This window comes from Dama dama, chromosome 8, assembly GCF_033118175.1.
Source record: "Dama dama isolate Ldn47 chromosome 8, ASM3311817v1, whole genome shotgun sequence".
Classification (NCBI taxonomy): domain Eukaryota; kingdom Metazoa; phylum Chordata; class Mammalia; order Artiodactyla; family Cervidae; genus Dama; species Dama dama.
Window position 1 is genome coordinate 48,094,587 of NC_083688.1, and position 22,323 is coordinate 48,116,909.

The window sequence follows — 22,323 nt, forward strand, 5'->3', positions numbered from 1 at the left end:
GCTTCACTTGTGTCCAACTCTTAGTAACCCTATGGACTATAGCCCTCCAGGCTCCTCTCTCCATGGGATTCTCCAGGCAAAAATACTAAAGTGGGTTGCCATGTCATCCTCCAGGGGATCTTCCTGACACAGGGATCAAACTTACTTCTCATGTCTCCTGCATTGGCAGGTGGGTTCTTCATCACTAGCACTGCCTGGGAAGCCCAACAAGAGGAATCAATTCATGCAAAGACCCAAGACTCAGAATCACATTGACCTATGCCGTCAAGTTATACACCATCAACAAGACTCTTGGTTACCAACATCCTGCAACCTCAGCTGGTCTAAGATGGTGTCTCTTTTTGAGTTTAATATACTGACTGTCCAAAGGATATAAAAAACAGGCAACCTCAGGAGAAACAAAAGTAATAAAAAGAAGCTGAAATAGTAACACTCATCCTTTTTGTATGTAAATATTTTTATTGTATCATAACATTGTAGGTAGGGTTCTCTGTATCATAATGCATTTAAGACATTCAAGAAAATCTGATATACTGAGCTTGCAATTTTAAATGTTCAGAAGTATTTGATTAAATAAGGAATACTTAAATGTTCAGAGAAATTTAATTTCATACACTTAGACTGTCCAGTTACATAAGCAGTCTGTGAGTATCTAGAGAAATGCTATTTAATTTTAAAAGGAATTTAATTAAAAAGGATCTTTAGGAACACATAAGGAATTCCCAGGCAAAGAGAAGTAGATTGATATCAGTGGATCTATAGGAAGTTAAAAAATTGATGGAAAAGTGATACGACTTAGAGCTGATATAATTACAACCTAAGAACCTAAGAAGGAATAAAGAAGCAAGGTACTCAGTCCCCTAGAACTTGACCCCCAAGACTTAACATTTGGACTCACTGGATGCTGGGGGTCTAGGGTTTCAGGTAAGGCCAAGTGTGGGAATGGAAACGAGGGTGAAATTAGCTGAAGGATTACTGATATTGGACTCCCAGTTCTTATCCCCTTTTCCCAGACCACCAGGTGAGTTGCCTACTGGTTAATTCTCTGGAAAATGAATAGGAATGAGTGTCAGCCTGGGACACCAGGAGGAGCAGAGAGCTAGGGTAGAGACGGACTAAAAGCAAATGAAAGCCTACATTCCAAACTCTGGGATCCTTGGTTCCTTACAACCTTACAGAATGCCAACTGCCAGGCATTGTGTCTACTTTCATCTGTCCCTATTCCTGTTCTCAACCCCATATTTTCTAGGGCAAGAGATAGGAGAATCCTTTTGAAGAATAACTGAGCAAAGACCTCTAGATTCTGCCATTTGTGGAGTGCCCCCAGTGAAAAGGCTGGCTTGGGTCAACTTATAATGAAACTCACCAGTCATTATGCCCCATCTTAATTCCAATAAACTGGTTAGTATGTTGCCTTCAAATATTAAAGACAAACAAGAACCATTAGACAGCTGAGGAAGACTTCAATGGGAGGATTGCAAAGACCAGAAAGGACCTAAGGGGAATTTAAGATGAAATCTTGTCTCCACTAAAGAAGAAAGCTATTTTTTTTTTTTTTTTTTGAAAGCTATTTTTTTAAAAAAAGGACTAATTAGAAAAAAATAATCTTGAAAATCGGACTTCCCTGGTGGCGCAGTGGTTAAGAATCTGCCTGCTAATGCAGGGAACTCAGGTTCAATCCCTGCTCTGCAAAGATTCCACACGCTGCAGAGCAACTAAGCCTGTGCACCACAACTGCTGAAGCCTGCACACTTCAGGGCCCGGGAGCCACCGCTAAGGGGCCCCATGCGCTGCAACTGCTGAAGCCCGTGTGCCTAGAGCCTGTGCTCCACAACAAAGAAGCCACAACGAGAAGCCCTTGCACCGCAACTAGAGTAGCGCCCACTCTCTGCAACTGGAAAAAGCCTCAGTGCAGCAATGAAGACCCAGCATAGCCAAAAAAACAAAAAAATCTTGAAAGTGAAAACTATGGCAAATATAAAATTAACTGAAAGGGCTGGAAGATAGAATTGAAGAAATCTAAAAGGCAGAACAAAAACAGATGGAAAATAGGAAGTAAAAAGATACAGGTTTAATACAAGAATTAGAAAGTCTAATTACTTAGGAATTTCTGAATGAAAGAACCACAGTATATGGAGAGGAGGAAATTATCGAACAAATAATTCGCAGAAATTCCACAGGACAAAGAAATAAGCCTGTGACTGAAAGGATCTGTAAGTTGCCCAACACAGTTAACATAGGCAGCCAGGCAGATGGCATGGATTTTCGAGAGCTCCTGCTCAGTCACTTCAGTCGTTCGGACTGTGCGACTCCATGGACTGTACCAGGCCCCTCTGTCCATGGGATTCTCCAGGCAAGAATACTGGAGTGGGTTGCCATCTCCTCCAATTTTCAGACTACTCAAAGAGTAAATTTAAATTTAAAAGTTTGCAGAGATCAAAAAAAGCATGTCAAAAGTACTGATTATAAGAATGTCATCAGATTTCTCAGGGGCAGCACCACTGCCAGAATACAATGAAGTCAGATCTTCAAATTATGGAGGGGGGCTATTTTTAATGTGGAGTTCTAGCCTCAAGTGAGTTATAAAACAATGACATCTTCAGATACTTAAGGATTCTAAAAATTTAGCTCCCATTTACCCTTTCTCAGGAAGCCACCAGATGATTACTTTTGCATTTTGAGAGTTAAAAAAATTAAAAGGAAGCCAAATTTCAGGAAGTAAGTACCCCAAGAGGAGGGGGGGGCGGTAATTCTAGCATGACTGCCAGGGATTACAGCTACACAACAGCCTGGAGAGCAACCAGTCTAGACTGGAGCAGGAGGAGAGTGGCTGCAAGTAACAGAATACTCAACTCTAAGTGACTTGAACACTAGAGGTCTGTCATTTCACATAACCAGAAGTGCCCCGAGGAAGGCAATGGCACCCCACTCCAGTACTCCTGCCTGGAAAATCCCATGGGCGGAGGAGCCTGGTGGGTTGCAGTCCACGGGGTCTCGAAGAGTTGGACATGACTGAGCGACTTTACTTCCACTTTTCACTTTCATGCATTGGAGAAGGAAACGGCAACCCACTCCAGTGTTCTTGCCTGGAGAATCCCAGGGACGGGGGAGCCTGGTGGGCTGCCGTCTATGGGGTTGCAGAGAGTCAGCCATGACTGAATCGACTTAGCAGCAGCAGCAGAAGTGCCCACTCTAGGTTGGTTCATTCAACCCTTGATGTTAGGGTTCTGAACTGGCTTTTCTGGAATCAACGCCCCTTCCTTTTATGTGAAAAGATTGGAGATGTAGCTGCAAACTTCACGTCCTCACGTAACCAGGCAAAAACTAAGGAAGAAGTTTCTCTTCGAAGTTTCTTTCCACAGAGACAAAAGTCTTATCTGGTAGGTCTTATCCCAGTCTTCCCTTCAGATTCCACTGACCAGATGCCACTTCAAGAAAAGTTTCTAAAGGTGGTGGGGTTTTTCCCCTTTATGATATGGAAAGTATAGATGCCCCACCCCCCCCAATTTTTTTTTGAATTTTCATTGGTGGGTGTGTGTGTGCTGTCACTTTAGTCGTGTCTGACTCTTTGGGACCCCGTGAGATGTATGTAGCCTCCCAGGCTCCTCTGTCCGTGGGGATTCTCCAAGCAAGAATACTGGAGTGGGTTGCTGTTCTCTTCTCCAGGGGACCTTTTGGACCCAGGGATCAAACCCGGGTCTCTTTATGTCTCCTGCAATGGTAGGTGGCTTCTTCACCACTAGCGCCACCTTAACTCCACAGGTCACAGCCTTCAGAGCAAACACAAGAGCATAGATATTGGAGCCAGATTGCCTGGGTTTTTTCTCTATCGCTTCTAAGACTCAAATTCTAATGATACTTGGGGAACCTCATGGGTCAAAGGGATGGCTAAATCAAGGCAATATTTGGGTATTCCTGGGTTCCCTCACTAAAATACAATCTACATACTATCATAATACCAGCGAGTTATGTCCAACTACTAAGTTAGAATCTGAACCTAAGAACTGACTTATGGCATTTGTAAGAATAGTAGTAAAGTACAGGTTCTTATTTCCATAAACAGAGTAGTACTGTACCAGGAAAAAAACTACCTAGGTCTTATCTTTGTCACTTTAAAAAAAAAAAAAACTTTTCTCATTTAAAAGGCACATGATTTTTTAAAAAAAATCTGGCATGCGGGATTTTAGTTCCTTGACCAGAGATTGAACCCAAGCTCCCTGCAGTGAAAGCTTGCAGTCTTAACTACTGGACCACCAAGAAAGTCCCAAAAAGTACATAATTATAAAAACTACTTATACCCTGGGAAGACACCTCATTTGTAAGTGGAAACTTACTTTACCTGTGTGAAGGCACAAACCAAGCTCCATGTGAGTGGACTGTATGAATCCTTGATTACAGTATACCTACCACATGGCAGAGAGCAGCCACTCACAACAGATCACTGCAAACACGCATTCACAGAGGGACCTAACCCGTGAAGTCCTTGGCTGAGCTGAGGAAACAAAGGATGATTAATGCAGAAGAGTTGCTGGGTAGGGGATGAAGGAAGGGAAGGGGATTAACACTGATTAAGGGAAGACTGAATTTTGCCCAGATTTGTTTTTGTTATTCTGAGACATTTCAATAACCAAAATAACTGTACAAAAAATAAACAAATTAACTTTATTAAGTTACCACTTCAGTCCCTATGTTGATTTGTTTACAAAAATATCAGTTTGAAATACATTATCGAAAGTGAACACACAGAATAAATAGAAAATAAGGATGCATGGTGCTGCAGACACATCAACCAACTTATCTTGATCTGTTGCCCACTGCTGTAGACAAAATTTGACACAGATTCAGCATTACTGACACAGCAGAGTATCAGGGAGAGGGTTGCAAACTATGAGAAAAGTAGTTTAAAACTCTGGACCAAAAAAAACTCTCTGGACCACTCACCAAAAAATAAAAATAAAAAATAATTGTTTATCTGAAAGCTAACCTTAGTATAATACTGAATTATCTACTACTATCCATAGGAACAATTTAAAAATAAGAAAAGTGCCAGGGAACCTTCATTAACAGTATTTTTAAGTCAAAGCTTTTTACTTTAAATATCTGATGATTACTCAAATATCCTAAGCCACGAGGCAGGCCCTAAGACAATAAGTTATAAATAGTCTGAAATTAATAACTTAAACGTGATATGGTTAATATAGTACACACTGCATCAGTATCTCAACCACCCTCTTTCAGGTGAGGTAACAATTAAAAGGTTTAAATGTACAGTTTCAATTTCTGCTCAGAAGAGTGATATCAGTATCCCAGCAACAGTGATGACATCCTATTATTGTAAATATGCTAATATACATACTACTCTGAATTATACTTGATTGAATTCTATGTACATGTGGTTCCATATTCCAAGTGCAAATTTTCAACGGTATGGGTTTATAATCAAAGCTGGGTTTGACAAATGCTTTCTGACGTTTGAAAGCAAATGATGAAAGCACTTCCTAAAAGTGAATAAACTAGATATGAGTAGGTGACCATTTCCTTTTTTCTTTATGTGTGATGAACTTCATGAAGCATCAATTCCCGAGGTATGTTTGTTTCTGGACCATACAGCTTACACGCTCTTCTTTCAAAGGCAGTCACCATCTGCTTTACAACTTCATCGAAAAACAATGTGGCAAGCTGAGAGTGTAGAAGTGAGCGAAATTCAAAAGAAATCTGTAGGAAAATGTTAATAACTATTTTAGAAAGACCTTTCTTTTACTAAATCTCTACTTAGGGTAATGGTGTTTGTGCAGTGAAATGGGCTCACTGGCCCAATACCTAAGGCAGAGTGATATGGGCCTATATCTAGATGAGATTTTTAACATCGCTAAGAGGGAGACTTATTTACTGCAGTAAGCACAACAAAACAAAGTCAATGAATCTCATTTTATGGCAAAGAGTTTGATTGTATTAAGTTAAAAAAAAACTGGAAAAAAAGCTTTGCTAAATGAATATATTTATTACTTTGGCTTCTTATTAGTGTGTCCCTTTAAGAGCTACCTTCCTTCCCAAAAAGAAATGGTAGCTCAGCTAGTAAAGAATCCACCTGCAATGAGGAAGACCTGGATTCGATCCCTAGGTTGGGAAGATCCCCTGGAGAAGAGAACAGCTACCTACTCTAGTGTTCCTGCCTGGAGAATTCTATGGACAGAGGAGCCTGGAAGGCTACAGTTCATGGGGTCACAAAGAGTCGGGCATAACTTCCCAAAAGGAAGTAAGGAAGGGAAGTGATCCCTCTGATAGGTTATTCCCACAAGTTAATATCAGAAAGGTGAGGTTAAGCTACAAACTAGATGGCAAAGGTGCCTCAATCTTAAAGCAGACAAGGATTTAAATTTCATTTATATCCCCTTAAGACTGAATTCAAAGCAATCAGTTTGAGAAATAATGCCTTAAGGATGAAATATCCACTAACTTTTAAAAGTTTTAACTTTAAAATAATTTGGCTTATTAAAAAGTTGCAATACTACTACTAAGATCTCTTATATACCCGCCACTCAGATTTCAGGTTTTATACAACCACAGTGCAATTAAAACCAGGAGATTAACAGACAGAGTTAACATTACTAGATAATAATGCTATTATCTAATCTATAGAGGTTTCATTCAAATTTCCCCAAGTGTTCCATTATTGCCCACTAATTTTTATGAAAAAATTATGAAATGAAAATGAAAGCAACCTAAGAGCTGAGACCGGCATACAGTAATTAACTCAAAATTATAACCATAAAATGTAAGCCTGAGCTGCAAATACAGGAACCAACTCATATAAATAAAAAGTCAGACAAGTGACTTTTTCTATAGCTAAGGTGATAGGAACAAGAAAATACCAATACCATAGTGCTTAAATTTAAAAATATATTTTTCCTTTGCATTTTATTTCTGCAACTCATAAGATGAAGATCAATGTACAGATTTCATTTGGTGTTACACTGTTATTAAGCTGGTAGTAGGCAAGACATGTGTCTTATAATCTATGAACTTGTAAAAACTAGAAAATAGAGAAGGCATTCAATGTTTCAGGGAAGAGAGAAAAAGAGAAAAGGTTATTAGCATTCTTTCCTCTTTTTTGGCTGTGCCAGGCGGCCTGAGGGATCTTAGCCCCCGGCCAGGGATTGAACCAGTGTCCCCTGCAGTGGAAGTGTAGAGTCCTAAGCACTGGACTGCCAGGGAATTTCCCCTAGCATTCTTATAAAATTATAAGAATGTCTTATAAAATTAGTGCAAAAAAAAAAAAAGTGCAGAAAGAGATATTCAATACTCAGAAATTTGAGATTAAAAAAAGTCTTATAGTAATTGCTATGCATAAGCGTGTGTGTGTGTGTGTGTGTGCGCGCGCGCGTGCTCAGTCGCTCAGTTGTGTCCAACTCTTTCCATCCCCATGGACTGGGGCCCACCAGGCTCCTCTGTCAAGGGATTTTCCAGTCAAGAATACTGGAGTGAATTGCCATTTCCTACCCCAGGGGATCTTCCTGACCCAGAGAGTGAACCTGAATCTCCAGCATCTCCTGCATTGGCAGGCGGATTCTTCACCACTGAGCCACCTGGGAAGCCCAATTGCTATGCATGCAGTTTACTAATTATAGCATCTGGGTTCTAATAAAGATGAACTACTCCTTCTTTACCAACTTTATCTGATATCTGGAATGAACAGAGAGCTTTATGCGGGACTTACTGAAAAATCCAAAGTACAGGTCCTTGGGTAGCCGGGAAGACCTGGGCTGAAACGCCAGGCAGTCTCCAAATGTTTGAAGAGCTTCCCGTCAGTGCAGGATGCCTAGAACAAAATGAAACAAAACCAAACAAAAAACAGTAAAATACCAGTTGGATTGTCCAGAATCTACAATTGAGGACGCTTTAGTTGAAAGTAAGTATTTTTATAGATTAGACCACAGGTGACAAAAAGATCTCTTTAGCTCGGTACTAGGAAGAGATCTCTTGCTGACATAAGCCAGTTTCCTTCCTCCTGGGATTCCCAAGATTACTGCCAGTTCTCTCTTCCATTGTCACCCACTGCTACTTCAGAGTTCTCCCCCCGTAACAAAACAGGGAGTTACTATCTGGAAGTTTACTTCCAGCTCTGCCACTTATTAGTGATCCTGAACAAGTTAATTCCCTGTATTTCCTTAACCTTTAAAATGAGCATAATGCCTATTTTTTACCATCATTATGAGATGGCTAAATTTAATACTTGTAAGGAATCTGGCATAGATCTCTAGAACAATTCTGTAACTCTTGCCTGCCCAAAGATCTTCCTTATCAATCACATTTAGTCTTTCTCTAACTCACTAGTCTTTCTCTCTAGGGGCCTCTATGGTTCCAGTTTTCTTATAAGTCTAGTCCTGACTCATTGCTTTCTGACCTCTCATCTCTTCAGTGCTCATTATTTCACAGATGTGTGTACACTGAAACATAATACACAGTGATACTATGTGCAGTGCAATCTGACACGTCCCATTCTCTATCATTAAAAAGTGCCGGTTGAGACCCATCCAAGAGTTGCCTTCCACAGGGTGAAAAAAGGTGGCCAGGACCACAGTTACTAATACACTGTCAGAACTGGTTATGACCTTGAATGAAGTTCAACTTCTTTATTTACTATCCTAAGATGCCATCTATGGGCCTTATTATACTAGTAGACAACTGACCTCAAGAATATATATGCTATGTTCCCTCAAAAGCAGGCTATTTTTAACTCGTTTCAAAGTCTTGGGCTTCCAGGTGGCTCAGCTGGTAACGAACCCGCCTGCAATGAGAGAGACCTGAGTTCGATCCCTGTGTGGGGAAGAACCCCTGGAGAAGGCAAAGCCTACCCACTCCAGTATTCTGGCCTGGAGAATTCCACGGACTGTATAGTCCATGGGGTTGCAAAGAGCCGGACACAACTGAGCGACTTTCACTTTCACCACTGTAGAATCATTATAAACTGCACCCATACTACAAAGCACTTAAAAAGAAATGCTCTATTCACATTATAAAAAATTTTTTTGATTTTTAATATGGAAACCAGTGAAAGTTTTAAAACTTACTTAGACATGAAAAGTAACAGTCATTAAAGTAAAAAAATCTCTTCAAGGCTTCTTGCCTTCTGAGATTGCCCACACTCTGTGAAGTTTCTTCTAAATAAATCCAGTTCTTAATAAAAAAAAAAAAAAAAAATTTTTTCCCAAGCAGTTGGCTTTATATTTGGTTCAATAATGAACATCTAATTTTTAAAACCATCAAAAATCTATAATAAAACATTATTTCAGTTATCCAACTTATTTACTTTTTTTTTTTGGCTGCACCTTGTGGCTTGTAGCATCTTTTGTCCCCCGATCAGGGATCAAACCTGTGCTCCCTGCAGTGGAAAAGTGGGGTTTCAACACTGGGCCACCAGGGACGACCCTCTCTTTTGTTTTTAACTGGAGGCTAATTGCTTTACAATAATGTGTTGCTTCTGCCATACAACAGTGTGAATGAGCCATAAGTACACATACATCCTCTCCCTCTGAACGTCTCTCCAATTCCCCACCCCCCTAGGTGGTCACAGAGCGCTACAGTGAGCTCCCCAAAATACGGAATGGTTCGTGAACTTCCATTCATCCTTGTGCAGGGATCTTCTTTATCTTGTTTCAAATTCAGTATATGTGCTGCTGAAGCAAGCACTCCATTTACTTTTATTTCTAACTTTTTACAACTTTTTCAGTTACCCAACTTTAAGGTAAAGCATTCCATCCTTCTTTACAATCATGTATGAAGCTTGTAAGAAATTTAACAGTAAGGGAGAAGCAGCTGTTGGGAATAATCACTACAATATAGCACCTTCCTCTGACTATTCTTTAACAAAATGTGGCAGTGCTGTACTTGTATCAATAACCTAGCCCAAGGACCCACAGATTTTTACTGGTATGTTTTGATAGGGACAATACTGCCAATGAGCTCATTCCTAACAGAGATATGAACACAGCAATAGGCTTCTGGCCATGACAGACTGATGGATCTACATGACGCATGTAGATTCACTGACAGGTTAAGTCACAGGCACATTCGGGACAGCTAATAAAAAGTGTCAGATAGCTTTCGTTGCTTTCTTGGTTCTAATTTTTATTGTATGTCACATATGTGTATTAGGTACTAAGATCTAGAACCTGAGCCCAGGGAAAATTAAAAGCTGAACATAGCTGTATTTTATTCTCAAATATGTCTTTAAATATTAGCACATTAAGTGAGGCAGCTTATTTTAATGGAAAAATAATCTGGGAATCAGACATACACAGTATGAATTTGTGTGTACCTTGGTTCTCCAGAACAACCCTCAAATGCTGCCTAACCTTCAGGTCTTGCTAACATGCTAAGTTGCTTCAGTCATGTCCAACTCTTTGCAACCTCACGGACTGTGGCCTGCAGGCTCCTCTGTCCATGGGATTCTCTAGGCAAAAATAATGGAGATGGTTGCCATTTCCTCCTCCAGGGGATCTTCCTGTCCTAGGAATTGAACCCTGACCTACGAATCTTATATCTCCTGTATTGGCAGGTGGGTTCTTTACCACTAGTGCCACCTGGGAAGCCCTTTAATAATAAATTAGCACATTAAGTGAGGCAGTTTATTTTAATGGAAAAATAATTTTGGAATCAGACATACACAGTATAAATTTGTGTGGGCTCTTAATTTCTCTAAGCCTCCTAAAATTAAGATAGTAATATATAATACATACTATTATAATTTAAAAAAAAAGTTTCCTGCCTCCTTGGCAGTGCTGAAGGTTACTGAAATTACTATGAACATCTGGACATACAGGAACACAGGAACACAGCAGTGAGAACTTCATAAACAAAAGCCCTCATGACTGAGGATTCAGAGATGAAAAAGAAGATCTCCCATTGCCTTAAGTAGCTCGATTCTGTCAAGCAGAAATCCAAAGGAAGAAAGAAGTCATACAAGAGTGCTAAGAGAAATAAATCAAGCACATGCAAAGCCTAGAGGAATGACTGAGGTACAGCAGACTAGCCTTATGAAAGGAAAGGGAGAAAGCAGGCTGGGATCTAAAGGATTAACAGGCAAGGAATCAAGTTCATTACAGATAGAAGAGGGAACAACATGCAAAGGCACAGGGCTGTGGAGTAAGTACTCTACGGTACATTCACAGAAGTCAGGGAAAGGAAGAAAGCCAGGGGGAGAAAATGATACGGTTTTAGAGTTCTTTAGTTAAATGCAGGATATGTTAAGATCAAAGTTATAAGAATCTGAATGGTAAGAGATTGAGGTCAGAGGACTCAATTGTAAGATTTACAGAGATAGTCACTGTTGTCAGACAGACTAGTCTTGGCTGTGTAACCCTAGGCAAGCTATCTAACTCTTCGAAGTCTTAGCATACTCAACTATACGATGATGGAGGATAATAAAATCTGCATCTCAAAGGGCTGTTGTGAAGATTAAACAATTCAAGTAAAACACTATAGAGCTTAATACATTAGCTACTATAAGAGAGGCAGTGCACTATAGTAGGTAAAAACTTCAAAACTATGAGGCAAACAGGTGAAAACAGTTATACTAACGGTAAAGTCTCAGAATGGGGCACAGACTTTTAAGTGGAGTTGATGTTTTGACAGTGGGACTAGGGTGGACTCCCATGTCTTAGCTTCACTGGACAGTATATTCTTTCTGGTATGAGAGCTGCATGTCCTCAATGACTGAGAAGGAGGTGAAAAAGGCACTTAGCTCTGGCCAATAACCAAGAAATGATACCACTACTAAATCAAGTGGGCACAAAACCACACAATCCAAGCTCTGAAAGCCTTTGTTCACTGTACTCTAGGAAGTCAAAATAAATGGTAATGTAACTCTGGAATTCTCCTTTTTCATGTGTTGAAGTCTGAGTACCTTTTCTGTATGTGTACCCTTCTCTGAGAAGGGTAAGATGATTAATATAATGCATGCAACAGTACCTGGCATTTCAGTACCTGGTACATGGCAGGATGACTTCAACAATGTTTATATGCTCCACATTTATATCTTTTCTATCTTTCTTCATCCTCTCACCACTTTCCCTGCCTTAACTTAAAAAAAAGCACAAGTATCAATATTAAATTAAAACATTTCTCACTTGTGTGGCTGAATCTTTCCTAGAGGTCAGTAGTTCTCAACAGAAGGACAAAAGAAAACCTTCTCATTTCCATGTTCTAGTTAAAGTTCTATTTGGAAAGAATAATGCTAATATTGTATAAAATAACACAACTTAAGTGATATAACAGTTTTTTTTTCCCTTCCTCCTATTAGTTTAGGGAAATCTTAAGCTATTATACATTAATCCATTTAATATATCACTAGTTGAGGAATATTTAAAAACAACAAAAAACAAAGCCGTTACCTTCACCAAATGAGGTTTCACCAAGGTCACTACTGATGTATAGCGCTCCAGTACAGGTGGAAACCCAATCTCCAACCGTGTTTTGCAGTATCCAGATCTCCTCGATATTATATCTGATTTTTTACACCAAGGAACAAAATGCTTGTAATCCTCCATTCCAGATACTACATCATACATTTCCTGCATAGAATAACTTAAAAAAAAAAGGAAAGGTGTTAACTGCACCTATTTAGACAGCGCATACACACTTTAAATCAGCGGTCCCCGACCTTCTTGGCACCAGGGGCTAGTTTTGTGAAAGACAATTTTTCCATGGAATGGGGAAGAGAGGATGGTTTCAGGACGATTCAAGTACACAACATTTATTGGATACTTTATTGCTATTATTATTACGTCAGTTCCACCTCAAATCATCAGGTATTAGACCCCAGAGGTTGGGGACCCCTGCTTTAAACTGATAATAAACAATAAAACTTACTGTGTATGAAGCAAGAAGTCATTTGGCACACACATTAATACTGCTTTATAATAAATGGCTGATGAATTATGGTACATTCATATTGTGGAATTCATCAGTTATCTAAAAGGATTAAGATCAAATATACAGTTCACCCTTGAACAACACAGCTTTGCCCTGTGTGGGTCTACTTATGTAAGAATTTTTTTGATAAAATATAGTATTTGTATTTTTGTTTTACAGATTTTTAAATTAAATGTGGGGGGAAGTTTGTGTTCAATTAGAAGTCACAATATGTGGAATCAAATAAACTAAGGTTTGAGTCTTGATTTTATACAAACTGTTTCAGCTTCCTGCCTTTGGATAAATCATTTATCAATCCCTTGTTTTGAAACAGAAATAGCAGAATGCATTTTTTTTTTTTTTTTTTTACTGCGTGGAGGGGTCTGTACTCCCAAACTCCCCATCTTTCAAGGGTCAACCATATACTTTAGAGCAAAGGCACAAATATCAAGTGTTTAATAATCGAGGAAATACACTATACACTTACAATATTTCTTAAATAGATAATAAAATTGTATATATCTTATCTGCTTTATATACAATTTTATTATCCATTTGAGAAATATTATAAGTGTATACTGTAATTCCTCAATTTTAAACATTTGATATTTGCTTTTTCTGAAAATAATTATGTTAATAGACTGTCTGTAATGAAAATATATTTTAAAAGTCCTAAAAGGATACAAATTAAACAATTACCAGTTGTTAATTCAGGAAAAAAGAGTAGGATTAAAAACAGACTAACTCTTTAATATATATATTTCTATTTTTTCCTTTTTTCTGTCTTTTTTAAATTCTTTTTTTCTATTTTCTTCTTTTGCTTTTTCTTTTCGTTCTAGTATATATACTTCTAAATTGTTAAGTGTTTATACAAGTATGCAAACATTTTGTAATTAAGAAAAAAAATCAATTCTATAACATAAAAAAGGGGAACTTCTCACTCTTTATGAGCCAGCATAACATCCTGCCAACCCAAACTTCACAAAGAACATAAAAAACAAAATCTATAAACCCATATTACCTGTGAGTACTGAAGCAAAACTTCTAAGTAAAATACCAGCAAATATAATCCCAATAATATATTAAAAAAAATAAAACAATCAAATACAACTCATCTAAGGATGTATGGATGAACCATCCATAGTTCATACATAGTATGGATGGTTCAGTACTAAGAATTATTATAACCATATTATTTAGCCAAAACAAAATCATTGTACGAGTCCCTTCACAGATGGTAAAATATAAGAAGCATTACTATTAGCATTAGAAAGAAGCCAATTAAAAAAAAAAAGAAAGAAGTCAATGATGCTTTCATTACTGTCATTTGACATTGTTCTAAAATATCAAAGAAATTAAATCAGAGCATGAAATACGGGCACACGGGTGGAAAAGAATTAGGCAAAATTATAAACTGGCAGGTGATATGATTATCAAATCAAAAATCAATCAATCAAGAATTCAGTTAGGTAGCCTGTTAAGAAATATATAAAAACTAATACTGTTTCTATACTAACAAGCAGAAAACAGTAGCATACAAATGCAAAATACCTAGAAATAAATTCAACAAAGACACATCAGGGTTTACAGTAAGGTATCACATGAAGTGAAGTTGCTCAGTCGTGTCCGACTCTTTGCGACCCCGGGGACTGTAGCCCGCCAGGCTCCTCTGTCCATGGGATTCTCCAGGCAAGAATACTGGAGTGGGTTGCCATTTCCTTCTCCAGGGGATCTTCCCAACCCAGGGATTGAACCCAGGTCTCCCGCATTGCAGGCAGAGGCTTTAACCTCTGAGCCACCAGGGAAGCCACACGTCAGGGTTTAAATGGAAAAAAAAAAAAAAAGACAACTGAACAATGAAAACCAGACACGTATCATTCTTAGTTTTTTTTTTTTCCTTCATTCTTGGTTATAGTCAACACTGCTAAAGTAGAATTAATCTCAAAGTGCTGCAGTAAACAACCACATTCTAAATTTTAAAAGGGTGTGTTTGGAATATGACAAAATGAGTGTTTATGTATATTTAAATTAATCTTTATGATCATGAAATGAGGCCCACAGAGGAAAGACTAAACAAACCTACTCTTCTTTCCCCATGTTCTTAGACACTTGGAAATAAATGCCAATATAAATCCCATGAAGATATATTAGACCCAGTAGCCTGGAAGCTATTTGCATAAAAGTACTCTATTGTGTTCAAATATCAATTCTAAAACATAGTAGTTTCATGTGACCCTGACTAGGTTGCTTAACCTCTCAATTTTCTTCATCCATAACTGAAAAATACCTCTACAGAGTTATTTTAAGGGTTAAAGGAAAGAGTTCTGGCATAATGCACAATGCTTACTAAGCACTTCATAAATGGCAGCTATTACTATGTGTTTACGTCAAACAATATATGGGGGAAGGTGATCATTAGATAAGACCAATTTGTAATAAAAAGAATTTTAGCACCAGAAAGAATAAGGAAGCAAGAAAGAATAAATAAATATAGTGGGAAAAATAAGCTTTGAAGTCACGACACAACATAATTTCTCAGCTTCAGTTTCTTCATCTTTACAATGGGAAAAATACCTAGATCACATGATTATTGTGAGAAAGAAACAATATAGAGCACCCAGCAGGCCTGTCAAATGACAAGTTCACAGTCAAAGGGAGATCTTATTAGTAGTTCAAAAGTAAAGCAGACCAATTCACCATTTGATTTCTCATCTTTTTGTTGCCATTTCTGTTTTTATAAGACACCAGCTGGGGTCAAGACGTCTACCTATCCAAGTATTAAGGCTTGCTTTATGTGGCCTTATTGCTGGCCACCAGTAGGCTACAAATTCAACAGCTGTCACATGACTACTTCTTGCCAATAATATCTCAGAGTAAGCACTGTGTGTCACTTCCAGGACCAACATGATTAAGCATCACGTGTATCTTTTTAAGAGATCCTGAAGACTAAGGAGTTACAAAAGTACCAAGTGGGACGGAGCCTGGGTTCTTGCCTGACTCTGTAAACAGTTTTATTGGAACACAACCATGCCCATTTATTACACACTGTCCATGGTTAGTTCTGGGCTACACTGACCATGTTGAGTAGTTGCAACAGAGACAGTATGGCCCACAAACCTATTTACCAATTGGCCCTTTACAGAAAAAGTGTGCCAACCTCTGCTCTGGATGGCAGGGGCCATATGTATGTTTACATATACTTACCTATGTATATATGTGTGCAGGTGAGGGAGCTATACAAACATATTTGGCCCAACATATCAGTAATGATGCCACTATAAAAAAGAACAGTGTACAAAAATGCAGGACACAAACAGCTTATTTTCTTTAAATGTCAAGATTTAAACCTATCCTATAAAGTTACCATATGATTATATTCATTCAACCAATATTTATAAAATAGCAAGGGTGAGAAAATCAGAGCTTGGTCTGTAAGAAACGAATCTAGAAAAAAAGAGGCACAATATTCTAAAGAACACTGTGAACATGCTCTTTTAGTAGACCTATTACTATATACAAACCCTATAATTCTCCTTTCTGAATATTCTTTTCTTTTGTTTATTAATGGTGCAGCAATTCTGAAGAAGGTTCTTGCATGTATCTTCTTAGGCAAAACTGAGGTATGTAGTGGAAAAGTTCTGCTCATCAGTATACCACAGGAAGCTAAATAACTGAAAAGAGAAAAATTACCTGATTGAGTAACATTGACAATTAAGAGGAAACAAATTAGAGATGGTTAAATAACAATCATACTTCAGAAGGTGTTTGCAACCTTAGAATATTCCCGAAAAAACTACACATGCAAAAAATAATCTTCTTGAGCACCATAAAGAAAACTAAAAACACCAGCTTACAGTTAGGGTTGGAGCCTTCAGGCACAAAAGGTATCTCTCAGACCTGGCTTTTAGTCTGCAGACATGTGTTAACAACATATTCCTGCCCTAAGGTGGGAGAATATTCATTGTCCAATTTTTAACTCACCTACCCACCTTGTTTTCCCAGCTGCATCCACAGGGGTTTCTTCAATGCTTGATCTACTCTATGAGATCTGAAGTTAGGTCCCTCCCTTCACTGTGTCTGTGGCAGGCCTGTCAGCCCTATTGCGTGATCTTTCACCTTCCAATCTCCATTTCTATGTGCACAGGTAAAAACATATGTCAAGGTAATTAGAATGTTAACTGTTTAGGGTACTTCGTAATACAGATGCCTGATATGCTCTTGTTCACCTATTTTTAGCCTTTACACTAGTTAAGATTATTGAATAGCTATTATACACCACTATCTGTGCATTAGTTCACATATTTACTGAGCTGCTATTCTGTGCCAGGCACTAGGGACATAACGGTGAATAAAACAAATATAAAGATTACATTCTAGTTGAGGATTAAATAAGCCACAAAAATAGAAATGGGTGTGGGGACATGTAATTAGGACCTCCTTTTGATAGGGTGATCCAGGAAGTCCTCCGAGGTTGTATTTCAGCTGAGACATAATGGGTAGGGAGGAGTTATTCCAGCTGAGCTATTTCAAACCCTAAAAGATGATCCTGTTAGAGTGCTGCACTCAATATGTCAGCAAATTTGGAAAACTCAGTAGTGGCCACAGGACTGGAAAATGTCAGTTTTCATCCCAATTCTAAAGAAGGGAAATGGCAAAGAACTTTCAAACTACTGCACAGTTGCACTCATTTCACGTGCTAGCAAAGTAAGGCTCAAAATTCTTCAAGCTGGGCTTCAATAATATGTGAATTGAGAACTTCGGATGTATAAGCTGGATTTAGAAAAGGCAGAAGAACGAGAGATCAAATTCCCAACATCTGGTGGATCATAGAAAAAGCCAGAGAATTCCAGAAAAACATCTGCTTCATTGACTACGCTAAAACCTTTGGCTGTGCAGGTTAACAACAAAGTGTGGAAAATTCTTAAAGAGCTGGAATACCTGACCGCCTTATCTGCCTCCTGAGAAACCTGTATGCCCGTCATGAAGCAATAGTTAGAACCAGACATGGAACAATAGACTGGTTACAAACTGGGAAAGGAGTATGTATATATATATATATGTATGTATGTGTATATTTATGTATATGTGTGTGTGTGTGTGTGTGTGTGTATATATAAAGGAGCTGTATATATATTTAGCTTATATGCAGAGTACATCATGCAAAATGCTGGGCTGGATGCAGCATAAGCTGGAATCAAGATTGCTGGGAGAAATGTCAATAATGTCAGATATGCAGAAGATACCACCCTTACGGCAGAAAGCGAAGAGGAACTAAAGAGCCTCTTGATGAAGGTAAAAGAGGAGAGCGAAAAGGCTGGCTTAAAACTCAACATTCAAAAAACTAGGATCATGGCATGCGGTCCCACCACTTCATGGCAAATAGATGGGGAAGCAATGGAAACAGTGACAGACTTTATTTTCTTGGGCTCAAAAATCTCTGTGGGTGGTAACTGCAACCATGAAATTAAAAGATGCTTGCTCCTTGGAAGAAAAACTATGACATACCTAGACAGCGTATTAAAAATCAGAGACATCACTTTGCCAACAAAGGTCTGTATGGTCAAAGCTATGGTTTTTGTAGTCATGTACGGATGTGAGAGCTGGAAAATAAAAACGGCTCAGCACCGAAGAATTAATGCTTTTGAACTGTGGTGCTGGAGAAGACTCTTGAAAGTCCATTGGACTGCAAGGAGATCAAACCAGTCAATAATAAAGGAAATCAACCCTGAATATTCATTGGAAGGACTAATGCTGAAGCTCCAATACTTTGGCCACCTGATGTGAAGAGCCAACTCATTGGAAAAGACCCTGATGCCGGGAAAGATTGAACGCAGGAGGAGAAGAGGATGACAGAGAATGAGATGGTTGGATGGCATCACTGACTCAACGGACATGAGTTTGAGCAAGCTCTGGGAGATGGTAAAGGACAGGGAAGCCTGGCGTGCTGCAGTTCATGGGGTTGCAAAGAGTCAGACGCAACTGAACAACAACAGCCATGTAAAGGGTGAAATAGGTATGTATGTACATAATGTGTGTGTACACACACATAAGATCTCTCTCTCATACACACATATGTGTTGTCTGCACATGGGAGGAGGAGAGGTAGATACAGCCCACTCCAAGTACTAAGGAAAGAGCCTGGCAGCATCCAGACTCTCAAAAAGATTAACAGTGCAACAGCAGTATAGCAAGCCAGGGCGAGAGCACAATGAAATAATGTTAGAGAGAGGCTGGAGCTGGATCATGCTGGGGACTACTGATCAGGACAAAGCAATTTGGGATTTATTCTCAATGAGATGCTCTTAAAGCGTTCCACCTACGAGAATAATATCTCATTAAATCAAGTCTTCAAGTTATTTTTTTTAACAGAGAAGGGAGTGGCCTGGTGAAATCTCATGTTGTATACAAAATCTGATTCATATAAAATACGATTTACATATAAATAAAACTTCTTTAAGGACACTGACATCCCATAGTGTGGCTGGAAGAGAAAACTGAGTTAAAGAATGATTGAAGAAATTGGGGCTATTCAGTAAGAAGATCAGGAGTGGACTGTAAGGAGATCAAACCAGTCAATCCTAAAGGAAATAAACACTGAATATTCACTCGAAGGACTGATGCTAAAGCTGAAACTCCAATGCTTTGGCCACCTGATGTGAAAAGCTGACTTATCAGAAGAGACCCTGATGCTGGGAGGGATTGACTGTGAAAAAAGAAGAGGGCAGCAGAGGATGAGATGGTTAGATAGCATCACTGACTCAATGGACATGAGTGTGAGCAAACTTCAGGAGACAGTGGAGGACAGAGGAGCCTGGCATGCTACAGTTCATGAGGTCACAAAGAGTTGGACATGACAGCGACAGAACAGCAATGACTAGTACAAAAAAGAGCAGAATGAGAGAGAAGGCAACAATGAGAGAGAAGGTGAACTAGAGGTGGAGGTGAGATGTAACAGATGCTATGTGGGTGGAGGAAAAATGACCAAGTGACAATCCATGGGGGTCACAAACAGTCGGACAGGACTGAGCACAATAGGAGTTTTCTGATCAGTTTGCATATTACGGTTACAATGCCCTGGACAGCACATCCATCTTCATACTTTATCAAGAACAGTATATCTTCAACTACAATATGAGAACCTTACAGTCATACACATGTTTAAAGCATGGAATGAAAACTGAACAAAAGAAGGACAGATTTTTGGTCACTAAACTTCCAGTGAACTGAAGTGAAGTGAAGTCGCTCAGTCGTGTCCAACTCTTTGTGACCCCGTGGACAGTAGCCTACCAGGCTCCTCCATCCGTGGGATTCTCCAGGCAAGAATACTAGAATGGGTTGCCATTTCCTTCTCCACGGGATCTTCCCGACCCAGGGATCGAACCAAGGTCTCCCACATTGCGGGCAGACGCTTTACCCTCTGAGCCACCATGGAAGCCCAGTGCTACATCCTAAATACTGTATTATAATAAAGGTCAGAATCAGCCTTGCAATGAACTCATAAATTATCTCCCTTTTCATTATCATAAACAGTAAATATTTACACTGAAACGTAAACCTTAATTTGATCACTAAAGCAATTTTTTTTTCTCAAAAGTAACAGCCAGCATTTTATAAGAGCAATACAAGCAGATCTAAAGTATGATACAGTGTTCTGCTTGGAACTTTTTAAAGCTATTTCCTAAAGCAAGGGTGAAGGATATGAGATGATTTTATTTCAGTTTCGACCAAAAAATGTCTAAAAGGATTTAGAGTTCATTGGGTTGTTGATATTTTAAAAAATTCGTTGACTCTAAATGTCCTGGAAGGAGCTCAACCAAATTTGTGCTTTCTCCCTCCATCCCGTACAGATTACAACTGAATTAATTTTAAAAGTTAACTTTAATTTTCGAGCATAATTTATTGAAGTGTCATTAATAAAAGGAAACTGGTGGAAATACGGAAAATTTCAGGCCTCCTCTTCCACTACCTACCAAAAAAGAACCAACCTGGAAAATCGAAGGCAGACTCTGACTCAAGGTTACAGGACTGCTAACTTACAAAGGCAGGGGGAAAAAAATCCAAGTCCCGTACTTCGACTTCGGTTTAGTTTAGCTAGCACCAAAGTGGGGGCGGAGGTGGCCAACGACCGCTACCAGAAACTGGGGAAAGCACCTCTGGCCATCGGACACTCAGGAGGAACAAAAGGGGACTCACTGACAGGCCACAAACCCCCACGTCCATCAACCCCCTACTCCTGCGCCGCAGTTATAACTTCCGGAGAACAGCAGCAGTAGGCCTCAGGGGAGGAGACCGGAAGAGCGCAAAGGCACCCCCCCGCCCCATCCAGTGGATTCATCAGCGGCTTCCAAGTCAGAGCGGAATGATTCACCGCCTCTCGCGAGGGCTGGGAACCACGAACCCAAGACGGGGCGGCCTGGACAGGCTGGCGACCCTCCGGCCAAGGGGGCGGAGAGAGGGGGCCTGAGTTCGTCACTTGCCGAAGGCAGTAGGCCCTTTGTCTACAGAGACGCGGAAACGCATCCGATCCGCCTGCCTCACCGCAAATGTCCCGGGTCCCCTTCCTCAGCAGGCCGTGGGGAGGGAGAAATTACCCTCGCTGCGGCGCCCCTGTTGTTCATTACCTGACATTCCTCGCAGGCACCTGCGCTGGAGTCGGAGCTCTGGCGGCTGGAGCCGGGGCTCTAGCGGCTGCCGCCGACTTCGGACGGCATCCCGAGACCACCTTTTTAAGGGCTCTTTGACCTGTCCGAGCTGCCATGATCATCTTACTGAAGCCGGTCGCCAGTAAACCCGGACCAGGCCCACGGCACCGCCCTCCTCCGGCGGCCCGGGCCAGGCGCCGCCGCCCTCCAGCCAATCGGCGGGCCCCTGGGCGGTCAGGCACGCCCCATTTTCCTCTCTCCGATTGCGCAGAGCTGACGCACACTGCCAGTGCCGCAGAGCCCACCGTAAACGGGCTACGTCATCCTGCCGGCCAATCAGAGGGACCGCAGAGCCGCGTGGACGAATCCCTCTAGGCCGGCGGGTCTTTAGTGCCCGCCCCGCCGCGCTCTGACGTAAGCATCACCGTGACCGCTCACCCTTGCTCAGGAACTGTTCCTCGGATTCACCAACCGCCGTGGTTCGCTTGAGGCTGCATCCGGTCGCGAGGCCCGCCACGTGAGCCCAGCGCAGGGGCGGGAGAAAGCCCGAGGTTCTGAGTATCGATTATGTAACTGTACGAACCGGTGAGTGCTGGGCTGGACCTGCTACCCCTGCCGGCTGCGAACTGTGGCGTCAGTCTAGCTGTTAATCAACGTACCTGCTGTCCTTACGCCGTGAGGTTTTTATGAGGGCAATATAATAAGGTTATGGCCTTAGAGAAGAGACTTGGTTCTGTTTGCCTTCTTTCTGTGTGGCCAACATTTTAAC

At 40.2% G+C, this 22,323-nt stretch overlaps 1 protein-coding gene and 1 pseudogene across 2 annotated transcripts; both read right to left on the reverse strand.

The window, feature by feature from the left end:
• Positions 1-4,639: 4,639 nt before the first annotated feature.
• On the reverse strand, positions 4,640-21,742 carry COQ10B (coenzyme Q10B). Of its 2 annotated transcripts, none has more exons than XM_061149085.1 (5): positions 21,534-21,742; positions 16,434-16,583; positions 12,393-12,585; positions 7,718-7,819; positions 4,640-5,715 (listed from the first exon to the last, which is right to left on the reverse strand). In XM_061149085.1, exons 1-5 carry the CDS (start codon positions 21,674-21,676, stop codon positions 5,548-5,550), a joined length of 756 nt encoding a protein of 251 aa, XP_061005068.1. In that variant the 5' UTR covers positions 21,677-21,742; the 3' UTR covers positions 4,640-5,547. The 2 variants fall into 2 exon arrangements, with proteins under 2 accessions (XP_061005068.1, XP_061005069.1); XM_061149086.1 differs by lacking the exon at positions 21,534-21,742 and adding an exon at positions 16,902-17,803.
• Positions 9,594-9,690, reverse strand: LOC133061133 (U6 spliceosomal RNA; annotated as a pseudogene).
• Positions 21,743-22,323: the final 581 nt, after the last annotated feature.